General features: G+C 38.9%; 1 protein-coding gene across 4 annotated transcripts in view; it reads right to left on the bottom strand.

The window, feature by feature from the left end:
- Positions 1-14890, bottom strand: part of NTRK2 (neurotrophic receptor tyrosine kinase 2) — a 414935-nt gene that overhangs the window by 222476 nt on the left and 177569 nt on the right. The window contains exon 12 of one of the 4 annotated variants that reach the window (XM_020966956.2): positions 8755-14497. The exons of the other annotated variants lie outside the window; for them this stretch is intronic. Within the exon in view, the coding sequence (XP_020822615.1) occupies positions 14460-14497 (38 nt within the window). The 3' untranslated portion in view covers positions 8755-14459. Of the gene's footprint in view, positions 1-8754; positions 14498-14890 lie in introns of those variants that run through there. 4 annotated transcript variants of the gene reach the window in all.

Raw genomic sequence — 14890 nt, 5'->3', positions numbered from 1 at the left:
AATTGTGAACTGATCCAACTATTTTGGAGAGCAATCTGGAATTATGCTCAGAGTTATTAGACTATACCCTTCGACCCAGCAATACTACTACTAGGTTTATTTCCAAAGATGATTAGGGAAAAAGGAAAAGAACTTATACATTCTAAAACATTTATAGCAGATCTCTTTGTGGAGGCAAAGAACTGGAAATTGCAGGGAGGCCCATCAATTGGTGAACGGCTGAACAAGTTGTGGTATATGATAGTGATTAAACTATTGTGATGATGCTATAAGAAATGGTGAGCTCAGTGATCTTAGAAAAACATGGAAAGACTTGCTTGAAATACTGAAAAGCAAAGGGAGCAGAACCAAGAAAACGTTGTATACAGTAACAGCAATATCATTTTAAGAATGACATTTTAAGAATAAGTCATTTGGACTATCATAAATGTCTCTTCTCTTTTTAGCTCCCTTTTATGTATCATCTTCCCCCGTTAGAATGTAAACTCTTCAAATAAGGGAGTAGCCTCTATCCCTTTTTATCAGCATCTAGCACAGTGCCTGACACATAGTAGATGCTTAATAAATGCTATCTAACTATCTCACCTATAAAATAGGGGTCATAATATCTATGTCATAGGAATAGGGTAAAGCTTAAATGAGACAATGCAAGTAATGTCTTTTGCAAACTTTAAAGGGCAGAAGGAGAGGAAATAAAGTGTTTATCTCAATTGTGAAAGAATATGAAATTTTATTTTTCCTGAATAAGCAAGAACTTACTAAGACCTACTTTTGTGCTAAATGCTAGTGATTCAGGGAAAAAACATGAAACCAATGGCTGGCCTCAAGCAGCTTACATTTCAAGGAAGAGATAACACATATATTAATAGGTGTCTACAAGATACATACAGGTGTCTATCAAGGGGCATTCATAGAGGGGTACCTTCTACTTCTCTTTGGGTTAGAGTAACCAAAGATTCAATATCGTGGAAGGAATTCTTGGGAACAAGATAGATGTGTTTGACCAAATTAATTTTTTTTAATTGTATAGCAACAACAAAAATAATATATTGAAAAAGGTAAAGACTCAAAGTCTAAGAAACATAAAACTTTAGGCTGATCCTTGGGGCTTCCAAGGTTTACAATTTTAAGGCAGATAAAAATAATGAGGAAGATCTGCCACTACTTAGGGTTTGCTCCACACCCACAAGTTTGAAAAAAAAAATGCACACCATGAGTACAGGAGAGCTATCAATTCAATTGGGAAAAAAAAGGGACCCAGTGAGTGATGCCTGATCTTCTCCCCCTCGAGCGAATATAAAGCTACAAAATCCCATGTACAGTCATCTGAAACTCTTCCAGACCCTTGGCACATTAACTGTAACTTGGATGGAACAGTGAAGAGAAGGAAGGGGAAAGGGAAGCTGTCAGATTCCCAGAAAACCTGCAACCTTAAATAAACTCAGAGAGGAAAACGTGATGTGGGTGTCATCTCTGAGAAGGCCTAAGCACTCTGAAGCTGCCCTGGACTAAGGGGGCTCAACAGGGACAGGAAAACCAAAAAGGTTGTTCCAGTTCGCCTAAGAAAGAATACAGATTTCTTTAAGAAATGTGACAGCAGCTGCCACTTTTAGGCAAATGACACTTGGGCATTTTTCCATGGTTTAGCAAGATTGATTGTTGCTTGACAGGAAGAGGGAAAAATGAATGTGCAATGCGTTTTTACCTTTTCTTCCACTTTCAAAGCAGGATGAAAAAAAAAACCTACCAAATCTGAACCTACTCTTCATGGGTCTGTGGATGGATATCTGGTCCGGCAGAGATTTTAGTTTAATGAGCATAGGCCTAAGGGTAATGCGTGGGACTGAGTTCACCAAAACGACTGGAAAGTTCTGATATGTCCTTGGCAGTCATGCTCAGTCAGGGACTTCCCAGGCTGGACGTTCTGGGACACGAGCACCTAGGGGACTGAGTTGTGCTGATTCTCTTTTATCCCCTGTATTTCAGAAGCAAGTGAGAAGTTTGCTCGTATGCATCATCTGCGTTCAATTTAATTCAACAAGCTTTAATTAAGGGTGTGCTATACGTAGGTACAGTGCTAGGTACTAGGGGCAAAAATATGAGAATGAGAACAGTCTCTGCCCTCAACTGAGCACATTCATTCAGGCCTTGGTATTCAAAGCTAAGGACCTCTTAGGGATGTTGGAAGAATGCAAACAAATTTATTTTGCAAAGATGGTTTGTTTACTTTAGATCACACATTAGGGGAGAACAGACTTGTAAATGACTCAGAACTAACTGATAGAAAAGTGAGGTATGGCACCAAGCATGGATTGGGACTCAGAAGACCCATATTCTAATCCCAGCTCTGCTACTTACTATTTATGTGACTTTGGGCAAATCATTTCATTTCCCTGGGCCTTGATTATCTCATCTGCAAGATGAAGTTCGTAGATCAAGAAAAGAATTCAGCTAACCCAACCCTGACCCCTCAATTTTACAGATAAGGAAATTGAGGCCCAGTGTTGGGATGTGACTTGCCCAAGGTCACACAGGGAGCAAGCTTCAGAGGTGCCATCAGGCCCAGGTATGATTATTCCAGAGTTAGTAGAATTATACTTTTCTTTATACTACGCCTTGGAAAAGCTAGGTGCCACAGCTAAGTACTCTACTTGGAGTAAGGAAGGCTTGAATTCCAATTCCCTCACAATATCTTTGTGACCCTTGGGTAAGTCACTTAACTTCTATCTGCCTCAGTTTCTTCTTTTATAACATGTGGATAATAATAGCACCTACTCCATATGGCTGTTGTGAAGATCAGATGAGACATGTATGTAAGTATGGAAAAATACTTATGTTTTCCATACTTAAATACATGTAAAACAACTAGGTGGTACAATGGATATAGACTATAGTCTAGAAGATCTGAGTTAAAATCTAGCCTCAGACACTAGCTGTGTGACCTTGGGCAAGTCAATGAATGACTTTCTGCCTCAGTTTTCTTATCTTTATTCCCTTAAAATGGGGATAATTATAGCATCTACCTCCTAGGGGGTTGATTGTGAGAATCAAATTATATGATAATTGTAAAGTGCTTGGCACAGTGCCTGGCACATAGTAATATATAATTATATATTATTATTAATGATATTAATAATATATTTTATTGATATATTTTATTATGTATTAAATATATATTTATATACAAATAAATAATCTACACAAATTATATAAAATCTATACAAATAAACTCTATGTGAATTATGTATAAATCTATAATCTATATAAATGCTTACCATTATTATTAAAGCAACTGTACCAACAAAGTACTATTCAGAATTTCCCAAAAGTCTTTACACTATTAAAGCTTAAAACTGCACCAAGACTTTTGGGATAGTCTGCATACATGTTTGGCATTATTATTTCACAGCCTCCCTCCAGGAAGGTCAAACTAGATGACCTCTAAGCTCCCTTCCCATTCTAATCTATGATCTTTCACTCACACTTGGTAAGGAAATTCAAAGTTTGATTTCTGAAGAGGGCAAACCCACCTTTCGAACAACTGAAATGAGCCAGTCCACCCTCAGTTATGAGTAACCAATGAGTCACACTCAGAGTTCTCATTCATTAATCAACAATAAGAGTATTGTTTAAGGCACATCTTTCTTACCCAGTTTCTAAAATGTGCTGATTTTTACTACTGCGCTACATATTTGCAAGTTAAGATTTGCAAAGACTTTGGGAACAAATCACCCAAATAACTGAAGAATTACAGGGGGGTGGAGGGAGGCTATGATTCAGGTAACCTCACACCTTCCCTTGGCCATGAAACTGATTTCTAAAAAAATCCCAACCTGCTAAAACAGCTAGTATGAGTTCAATGATGCAGATAAGGTTCTTAGCACCCCAGACCCTTTCCCCACATCAAAGCCCAAATCTTCCATTCTGAATTTGCTTTGAGTGGAGAAAGAGAGCAAAGGTAAAAATGGAAAGGTCAAATTGATCTCACTTGGCTTTTTCACAATGAGATAGCATTTCAAGGGCAGGACAATTTTGAGGTTTGGGACTCCCTTTATTTTACTTCAAAGACAAAACCCAAAGTTAAGACTAGAAATCCTCTAAAGGCAAGCATTGTGCCATCTTTCTATCCTTCTGTCCCCAGCACCTAGCACAAGGCCTTATTCACAGTGGGGATTACTTTCATTAGGTACTTTAACAGGTTTGTTCGTAGTAGCATAGCTCTACAGCAGGAAAAGATGTTAGAGGTCATCTACCCCAACCTTTTCATTTTACACACAAGGAAACTGAGGCCTTATAAGAGAATTTAAGTGATTTGCCTAAGGTCATACAGGGGAATTAATGTCTGAACCAGAATTTGAAATCATGTCCTCTGACTCCAAATTCATCTCTCGGTTCCTTGGGCCATGCCTTGTTCGTTGTACTGGGCGAGTGCTGACATGAGGCTTTCTTCTGAATCTGTAAATGCCTCAGTGGCTTGCTTCAGTGTATCCATGTATAGCATTCTCTGGATTGGGAAGTTTTTTGGTCTATTAGGTGTTTTGTTTTTGGCATATCTTTTTTCTTGTTCTTTTCCTAAAGGGCTCTCTGTCTCTGTGTCTCTGTCTCTGTCTCTCTTTTTTTCTCTGTCTCTGTCTCTGTCTTTGTCTCTGTCTCTGTCTCTGTCTCTCTCTTACTGTTCTTCCTCAATATTCATCTGCCCTACTTATACCTTCACAGTTCAGCCAAGGAGGCAAAAATAGCCAACTGTACCTTCTTCTCTTAGGTACTTAAGAAATGTGTTTCCATTTATTCATTCATTCTTGAGGCCTCTCAACCTTACATAGAGTCAAGTCAAGTCAAGAAACATTTTGAGCACTTTCTATGGTCCAGACCCTGTGCTAAGCCCTGGGGATACAAATACAAGTGAAAAGAAAGACAGTCCCTGCCCTCAGGCAGCTTATATCTATTTGGGAAGACAACAGAGAACTTCACAGTCTTGCTCCTAGGAAGTTTTCTCCTCCCCCTTGTCAGTTTAGGTTTCTTGTACACTTCAAGTACTCTTGTATTTTGTCAGTTTGTGTCTCTTGCATATGCTCCTGATGAGAAAGATATTTGTTGGCTCTATCAGCCAGTTATCTTGCCCAACTATGACTTCAGGAAACATTCATCAGTCTGAACTCTGATCATTGTGGCTCAAACACTACATCTTTCTGGTGAGGCCCAGATGATCTTGACCCTGAGTTATCCACTGCCTGCCAGTCCATTGGAATACTTTCCTTTCACACCAAACTTCTAAGTCTGTAACCCAAGGAGATCATAAAAATGGGGAAAGGACCCACTTGTACAAAAATATTTATAGCAGCTCTTTTTGTGGTGGCAAAGAATTGGAAATTGAGGGGATGCCCATCAATTGGGGAATGGCTGAACAAGTTGTGGTGTATGAATGTAAGGGAATACTATTGTGCTATAAGAAATGATGAGCAGGCAGACTTCAAAAAAACCTGGAAAGACTTACATGAACTGATGCAAAGTGAAATGAGCAGAACCAGAACACTGGACGCAGTAACAGCCACACCGTGCAATGACTGACTTTGACTGACTTAGCTCTTCTCAGCAATGCAAGGATCTAAGACAACTCCAAAAGACTCATGGTAGAAATTGCTATCCACACCCAGAGAAAGAAATATGGAGTCTGAATGCAGATGGAAGCATACCATTTGCTCTCCTTTTCCTTTGTTGTTTTGTTTTATTGCTTCATTCTTGTGGTTTTCTCTCATTAATTCTAATTGTTCTTTACATAATGATCAATGGGAAAATATGCTCAACATGTATGTATATGTAGAGCCTATATCAGATTGAATGCCATCTTGGGGGGGAAGGGAAGAAGTGGGAGGGGAGAAAACTTAAAACTCAAAATCTTATGGACGTGAATGTTGAAAACAAAAAATAAATAAATAAATTATCAAAAAGACTATTTTATGGAGAACTCACACAGAGCAAGTGTTCATATGGTGGTCAGAAGAAGCTATGCAAGTATACTCTCAAGGTCTCTCTGGAGAACTTTGGATTGTGCGATGTGGGAAACACTGGCACAGGACTGCTCAGCATGGCGTACCCCCATCAGAGAAGGTGCTGTGCTCTATGAGCAAAGCAGAACTGAAACAGCTCGAAGGAAATGCATGATGCGCAAATTTAGAGGATCCACCCCAAATGTTCACATGGACTATTTGTGTCCACATTCTGAGCTGATCAGCCACAGTCAGACATGTTGAAACTTGACTCTAGCATGACAATGTCATTTTGGCCCTCTTTGAGAATGAACAACCAATCTACTTCTGAGAATTTGTCAGCCTTGACGGTAAAAAAATAATGAAAACGGCTTCATAAGTGAAATTCAGTGAAATTTCAACCGTGTTAATTTGGTAGGGAGAAGTGGGCACTGGAAAGACCAGTCTGAATTGGAAACAAAGTGTAGTGTAGTGGACAGAGCACTAGGGCCAGAGGGTCAGGAAGACTCATCTTCCTGAGTTCATATCTGATCTCAGACACTTACTAGAGATACTTATTGGAGGTGCAACCATGGGGAAGTCACTTAACCCTGTCTGCCTCAGTTTCCTCATCTATAAATGTGCTGGAGAAGGAAATGGCAAAGCACTCCAGTATTTCTGCCAAGAAAACCCCAATTGAGGTCACAAAGAGTCAGACACAACTGAAAAATGACTGAACCAGTATTGAATTACATTTTTTTAAAGAAAGGAAATTTTATTACATTTAAGGCCAAAATTACCCCAACTAGGCTAGACAAGGCAATCTTCAGTGAATAGATAAGAATACCCTATAATCCTTTGAAATTAACTGTTTATAGGTATTTAGGGTGTCTCTAAATAGCTTGAGGATACTTACAAACTGTCTTCTTGAGTGAATAATTTTAAATAATTTACCACCAGTTCTGGCTAGGTTATTCATTGAAACAACAATTTATTGACAGTGTTGAGGTACACTTCATAATATTTGCTGTCCAAATGAAGACAAATGATTATTTTTTTCCAGATTAGAGAGACAGAGTAGGTAGTGGATAGGTGGATAGGTGGATAGGTGGCCTCAGAGTTTCGAAGATTTGCGTTCGAAGTCCTGCATCTAACCCATGCTGGCTGTGTGACTATGGACAAGTCACTTAATCTCTCATGGTTTAAGCCAACTCTATCAGTTACAGAGAAGCTGCAATTTTATCTATGGAGGCAGTTTCCACACCAGGAGTTTCCTCAACCAGGAAATTGCCCAGACTCCCCACTAAAGGAATCCAAATTAGAGAGGCTATATAACAGTGGATTCAGAAAACCCAAGTCATCATACTTCCAGAGTTTACAAAATCCTTCACGGAAGTAGTATTCATGTTCTTAAGATATCCAAATGGCAAGCATAATTTTCCCATTTTATAAAAACAATGTGAAACACAGTGTTAGACTTTTCAGTGAAAAAGAGCAAAGACAATACGAGATATGAAAGGATAACTTTGAGAACTTCAAATGTATGCCCATAGGTGGGACCAAAGTTAATGAGTTTGGACCAGGTTCAGAATACTGCCACTTTCAGAAGTATCCCTTAAATTAGATCTCATTATTTGTACACACACAATTACTACATGTACATACCAGATGTGGAAGCATTATAGTTAATCAATGGATGCAAATTAGTTTGCAATCTGAGTGCACAAATATAGAATTGAAGCAATATAGAACTGGAAACCAGGGTAATGTGCCCTTGGAAAAGTAATGAATGTGGCTACTTGGTCTCAAATGGGCAGCTTCAGAGGGTGCTTTGGCAAACCTGGCTCACACAAGCCACTGTGTCAAAAATTCATTCCTGCTTATCTTTCTTCTTTATGGCAAGGACTTTGGGTTTGCCTTTTTTTCTTTTTCTTTTTCTTTTTTTTTTGCCTTTGTCAGCACCTAATACAGGACCATACACCTGGTAAATGCTTAAATAAATTTTGAATTTAATTGCATCAGGACTCAATGCAGGTATCCATGATGTACTTCTCAAATGAATTGGAACTGGCACTCTAAAACCCAAAGCATTTGGTGTTTTACTATCACAAACAGCTGAAAATTCAGGAAAGAATTTATTTTTCTGGTCTAAAAAGTACCTGAGTGTGAAGGTAAGAGATAGTGGTAAGGGTAAGGGTGAAGGGTTCCAAGAGGAGAGTCTGTGTGAATGTATATGCATCACACCAGCAGGTCCACGGAACTTTTGTTTCAGAATCCATTAATTTCCCTTCTTTCACTACTATAAAGAATGTCAGACAGCATTTCCCACTTTTACCACAAAGACATTTAGAATGAAGGAAAAAGCACTGAATGTGGGCTTCATGATGGTCAAAGTTTAAAATGCCAAATGACTTTCCTAGTCCACAGATATATTTTTAATTCCCTTAAACATGTTTTTTTTAAAAAAACTATTTGTCTTTTAGCAGGATGAAAACATTACTGTTATTAAGTACAAGTAAACCATAAGGCTATTCTACCCATTCTTTCCTAGAGAGAATTTGAGAGTTTCTTTTTTTTTCTTGCTTTTTTGGTGGTATTGATCTGAAATGTACAATAGATGTCCTTTCCTGGGAAAACCTTAGGACCACCAGTGATATAGCTGACATTTCTTTTTAAGAACCTTAAAACGAAAGATGGTAGATGACATTCATATGTGAGTGAGGAAGGCTGGTATTCAGGGAAGGGTGGGGAAAGGGAGCAATTATCTACAGTGAAAGACACATGGGAATGAATTATAAAACTTTATTGGCTTGTTAAAAAATGAATAAATTCAACAAATACATTTATGGTCTACCCACATTGTTAAAACAGAATTTTAATTTTTTTTTAAAAGATCATCCATTATTTACAGGAAAGGTGAAAGAACAGCTTTAAAAACCTGGCACATCGGGGGAAAGAGTAGGTATATGAATGATTCACAGGTCGCCTATGGATTACAGCAAATGGATTTGAAAATAAAGTGGTATAAACATAGGGCTTCATATTCTTCAGGAATCTGTTTGTTTTGCATAATACACTTATAGATTGACTTGACATAAAGAAAGTATTTTGTCCTTTAAGTTAAGAAGAATATCATGCATTTTCTTCCTTCTGATTCAATAAACATTTATTAAGTACCTACTGCATGCAGAATGCTAAGGTAGGGAAGAGAAGATATGTTTTTTTCTACTTCCAGGAAGCTTAAACAAAACTGTTTAAACAAAGACTTCCAATCTAGCCAAAGGGTGTCAGAATACCTGAGATAGGAGAAGCATACTTTGGAAATTCACCAATCAATCCTTATTATACCAATTTTGTATTTCAACATCCATCAAACTTTTAATTGAGAATTACGTCAATGTGAAAACCATATTGCTAGGAACTGCCTCTGCTCTTGTCACGTCAGGAAAATGGGATAGCAGGCATCACTGGAAGACTGCTATCTGTGACATTCACTCTGTTTAAAGATAGAATTCTACCTGCTGTGGTAGGCGTTCAGTCTACACAATTCAGATGGGTGCACACAGCATCACATCGCTTGATGATGGCCCAAATCAGCCAGGAAAAGGACTCCTCTTCCCTGAATGTCTTTGGATAAACCCTCTCTATAAGAGTTACATGGCTGCAAGCCACCAGAGGAGAGAAAATATAAGAAGATGACCACATCTATTATATCTTCTTAGAGAAATCAATGACATTACCTTGAGTTTCTACTACTCAGGTGTTCTCTGTCTTGACTCAAAATGAAACAAGAGGAAAAGGGTTTATTATCTACATTAAGAATGATTTAGGTTAGGCATGAGAAAGGAGGGTGAAGGAGTTATTGGCTACAACTACAGGATCACCAAGAAGATAGTTTAGCTTCTTGCCTTGGAAATTTTTAAAAACAAGAAAACATACTACAGAAGAGGCAGCTAGGGGGCATAAAAGATAGAGTTATGGTCCTGGAGTAAAGAAGACCTGAGTTCAAATCCAGTCTTGTATATTAACTATATGACCTTGGGCAAATGGCACAACCTCTACATTTTCTTCATCTGAAAACGGGGATGATAGGACCCACCTCCTAGGGTTGTTGTAAGGATAAAACGAGATGATATTTGTAAAGCACTTTGCAAACCTTAAAGCACTACATAAATTCCAGCTATTATTATGATTACCATGTAGCCAGGACCATTTATGCACAGTACTATAGGGGAAGGAGTTAAATCATGTTCTTTCCTCTTAGTCCCAGGATTGCATTTCAATATATTATAGATGCACAGAACAAGAGAAAGTTTCTCTTTGTTATGCATCAGGCGGCTAAAGGAGAATGGGGGAGGGGATCTCAGGTGAATTAAGAGAACAGAGCTCACTTGACTACCTTCCTGCCAATTTTCCTCTCATATCTGGATATTATTTGGGAAGTCCTAGCTCCCATTATTTAACAGTATTTACCATATAAATTGGTTGGTCCTTGTTGTTTTCTGGCTTCAGTCCCTGTGGGGACCTCCAAGCATTCACTGGTATAGCTCAGGTAGTTTAAGAGCCAACACCCAATTTTCCCTGCAACCCATTCCATCTCAGCCAAGAATCTTTGTTTTTCAGGAAGCTGCAGCCAATCTTCTCGCTGCTTATTGCTGAGAGGGCAACTTAGGAGTCCTGAGATGAAGCAAGCCACAGCACTATGGGGCCAGAACAGAAGCTCCTTGATTCAGCTCTAACTAGGCCTCAGGATTCCCTTTTTGCCATACAAGATGCTGGTGGAGAAACCAGCCTTCTCATAGAATTAGATTTACTTAGCCATGGACAGACACTATTCATATGGTAACAGCTAAAGTTGATGGGACTGTCTAGTTCTGAAAGGCAAAGGCCAGGATGTTGAGAGTGGATCAATGCTGCACAGGGGCTAAATCACAGTCTGTCTTAAGACCATGTACCTGCTTCCCATTTTCCAAAGACCCACTGATACCCTGGAAATACCTGGAAAAGTGAGATAGAATAATCGCAGCTAAAAATCAAGGCAGCACAGAGGACATATGGATAGGCATTGGCTAGGAAAGGATTATCAGAAAGAGAGCATAGAAGTGTTTACTGGGATGCCTCTGGCCAACATGGAAGTGGGACTAATTAAAGGACAGTGGGGAGAGATGCTGGGCAAGATGAATTAGTGGCAGGAGGGAAGAAGCCTGGAGTCATGAGCTAGCTGGAAGTCATAAGGATTTCCCAACAAATAGCAAATGTAGGGATGATTATAAAGCCTAAGCCTGTGATCTGATAAAAAATGACAAATCCAAAGGCAGTGGCATAGAAGGAAGATGAATGTAAGGGAGAAGAAATCAGTGGAATGAAATCATGGCCATCTTTTTATGTCAATAGCATCAGCACTGATTTGGTGAGGGATGGGAGGGAACAACTTTGTTAATCTTTTCCACTAAAGAGGAATGAAACTTACCATCCCCACCTGGCATGTACCCCTCCAATTTTTTTTTATTTGGGAAAGGGGATGGAAAAGGGGTGAATGGGAGTTGGGTGGTCTAAAACAGATGGAATGGAGGATATGTAACAGATTCTGGTCTTCAGGGATAAAATGTGGAAGGCAAGAAAAATGGGAACTATATGAATCAGAAGAGTCTTCTAATAGCTTGCTGTTCTTGTTTCCTAGGAGATGTCAGTTGTTTTTTGATATATTAAATTGCCTTATCTGTCCACTTCTTTCCATTTTAAAACAAAATCTACACTGCAGTCTTTTTAGCCCAAGAATACAAATATTCATTTGTTTTCCTTTCAGGTCTGGGAACCTTGTAAAATGGTCTTTAAACAATTCCTAGTCTTTTTATGGCCCCATGGAATAACATAAAAGCTTTTTGTACCAAAGGCTGAATATTTAAGAACTTTTGCCATGTTGATGGCCCCTGCCTGGTTCACAGTTTGAATTTCATTTTTTAAGGGCCAGGAATTCTGCAATTAGCTAGACTCTTTGTAAATCAACACCTTTGGGAAAGATCAAAATCTAAGTAGTGACAGGAGCTGTCATTTACCAGCAAGTGGGAAAACGCGGAATGTAGAGTGCATTGGGAGCCTCCCACTATGAAGTTTAGTTGCCTTTATATTTAAGGGTCTTGTTGAAAAGAAAATGTTTCATAGGGGGAGAGGAGAGGAAACGAGAGAAGAGGAAAAGAGAGGAGAGGAAAGGAGAAGAGGAGAAGAGAGGGAGGAGAGAAAAGGAGAAGGGGAAGGGTGGAGAGGAGAGGGGAGATGAGGGGAGGGAAAGAGATGAGAAGGGAAAGGTGGAGAGGAGAGGAGAAGGAGAAAAGGAGAGAAGAAAGAGGAGGGGAGGAGAGGGGAAGAGTAGAGAGGGGACAGAAGGTGAGAGGAGGGGAGGGGAGAGGAGAAGAGAAGAGTTAGAAAGGAGAAGGGAGTGGAGGCGATGGGGAAGAGATAGTGAAAGAAGGAATAGGGAGAGAGGGAGACGAGGAGGAAAAGGAGGAGAGAGACAGGGACAGAGAGAAAGACAGAGACAGAGAGAGAGAGTGTGTCTTGTTTGGCTTTGTAAAGCATATGCACTGAGCAGTCAAAAAAATGCTGTAATCCATAGGTCCCTGGGAATGTCTGTAGCAAGCAATAATATTTTTAGTGACTAATGTAAAAGATATATTATAAAATATTCAACATGGATATTCTCTTTATATTAAGTGTTGCCTAAATCGATTGTGGTTTATTAAGATTAATGGCTTGGTTATGAAGGATTCGAAACAATGTTGCCTCACACGTTGGACTAGTTTAAAAACCCCAAACCCTGTTATTGCATCTTAAAGTTGAACTGCAAAGCTTGTTCAAATATTAAAAACAAACAAACAAACAAAAAACTGTGGGAGATTCTCATTTAGCAGCAGGGTATAGCTTTAGATTTAACTGCTAGAAATGCTGGTATCTTTTTAGACTGAATACTGTAACCCTGACATCTCATTCACTCCAGCAAGTAAGGTTTGAATGATGGCACATGCCACTTCCTAGACAGGGCAGGAGCACATGGAAAGATAACTATAGTTGAAAAGGGGAACTGAATGAGCCATCAATAAAACTAAAAGGAGGAATCAGGAGTCTAGCTAGAAGGCTGACTAACCTCTCACCAATGATATCAGAAGATAGAAAGCAGATATTACTAGAGGTCTGTTCACCTTCCTGCACCCCCAAGGAAGTGCAAAGCTTTAGTGGCTGTGAAAGCTAGGGCAGGACAGAGACCAGCGCCAGCGTCCAGATCAATCTTTTATGATTCCTAGATGACAAAAAAAAAAAACCTAACTTTTCTAAAGGAAACAACAATGTTGCCTTCTCATTGTACGAACCTTTTCAAAAGCAGGTGAAGTTGGGAAAGCAAATAAAAAGCAGGTAGGTGGCGCTGTAGATAGAGCATTAGACTTGGGAGTCAGGAAGACATGAGTTCAAATCTAGCCTCAGACACCATGTGACTCTGGGCTAGTCACTTAACCTGTCTCAATCTCTGTATCCTCATCTGCAAAATGGGATAATAACAGTACCCACCTCCCAGGATTGTTGTGAGGATAAAACAATTTTTTTCGAAGTGCTTTGCATACCTCTTAAAGCACTATATAAATACCAGCTATCATTATTATTATTATTATTAAAAAGGCAACATTATAATTGTATCACAAGGATATTTCACTAAGGTTCCTATGTTAACGGTTCCACACTTTCATTTTGCCCTTTGGCCTAGACAGCTCCCAATCTGATTCAAACAAACAAACAAAAACTCTTCAAAATGTCTCCAGGTAAACTGTTTACTCTAAGGACGTTGTCCACACCCCATGACCATGGGGGTCTTACTAAAAAGCCTGGGTCTTTAATGCAAAGGATGAAAAAAGACTTTTCAATTTCAGTGACAAAAGGAGGAAGCCAAAGTGAATTATGTACTCCACTGGCACGCCTGAAAAAACTGGGTAAGTTGTGAAAGCCTCTTAAGTCAAGACTTCTAGGGAAAAGCAAGACCCAATGGAGAATATTTGTTTTAACTGTCACTCTTTCATATGGATTTTTTTTTGCAAACTTTGCAGTTCCCCTTTAAAAAACAAACAAACAAAAAAAACCCCTATAACTCTAAAGCCCTACATCTTTCCAGTGTGGTCCAACAGTAGACCTTTCAGAAGGAAAGAACAATGGAAAAGGAGTGTTATCTGAATGTCGAGTTTGAACCCATAGTAAAAACAAAGTGGGATCATTTATTTCTCATGATTTCTTCAGTTTCTTAGCTGCCTGGGGAATGCTTTTGCTCTGGGTGCTACCAAAGCAGGTCAGAATATTCGTGGGTTTTTGAGTCCTTCAGATGCCACCCACATCTATCAGAAAAGTGCCAAACCAATAGCATTTCCCAGGACAAGAACAGTGTCCATCCCCTAGAGTCCAGCACAGAGTACAGCTGCAAGCACAACAGCCCCTTTCTCTGTCTCTTTATTTCAGTTACCCATCCAGTGGGATCTTATGAAACAAAACAAAACCTAAAAGAAACACAAAATAAAACATAAGTCACGCTTTAAAACAAAAACTGAAGAAAAAATTAACACACATGTACAGTCAATTTAAAGGGAACAAAATAAATGAACAGGAAAAACAAAAAAAAACAACATAAAATACATTTTAAAACATGAAAACAATGTAAAATAAAAATCATGATACATGAGAAAAAATGGGTGTCCCATTATTAAACTCGAAAGAATAGCTCTATACTGCCCTTGGATTTGTTGAGAAATGAAAGCTGGCCAAAGACACTGCGGTCTCCTATACACAGTGTAGTTGGATACAACTATGGCACATGTCATTTTGACTTGATGTTAATTTACCCAAAGAAAATTAAAAAATTTTTTTTTCAGACAAGGCAGACTCTTTCTCAG

Source organism: Phascolarctos cinereus, unplaced genomic scaffold, assembly GCF_003287225.1.
Source record: "Phascolarctos cinereus isolate Bilbo 61053 unplaced genomic scaffold, phaCin_HiC Scaffold_4;HRSCAF=312, whole genome shotgun sequence".
Classification (NCBI taxonomy): Eukaryota; Metazoa; Chordata; class Mammalia; order Diprotodontia; family Phascolarctidae; genus Phascolarctos; species Phascolarctos cinereus.
This window is presented reverse-complemented; position numbering and strand designations above follow the sequence as displayed.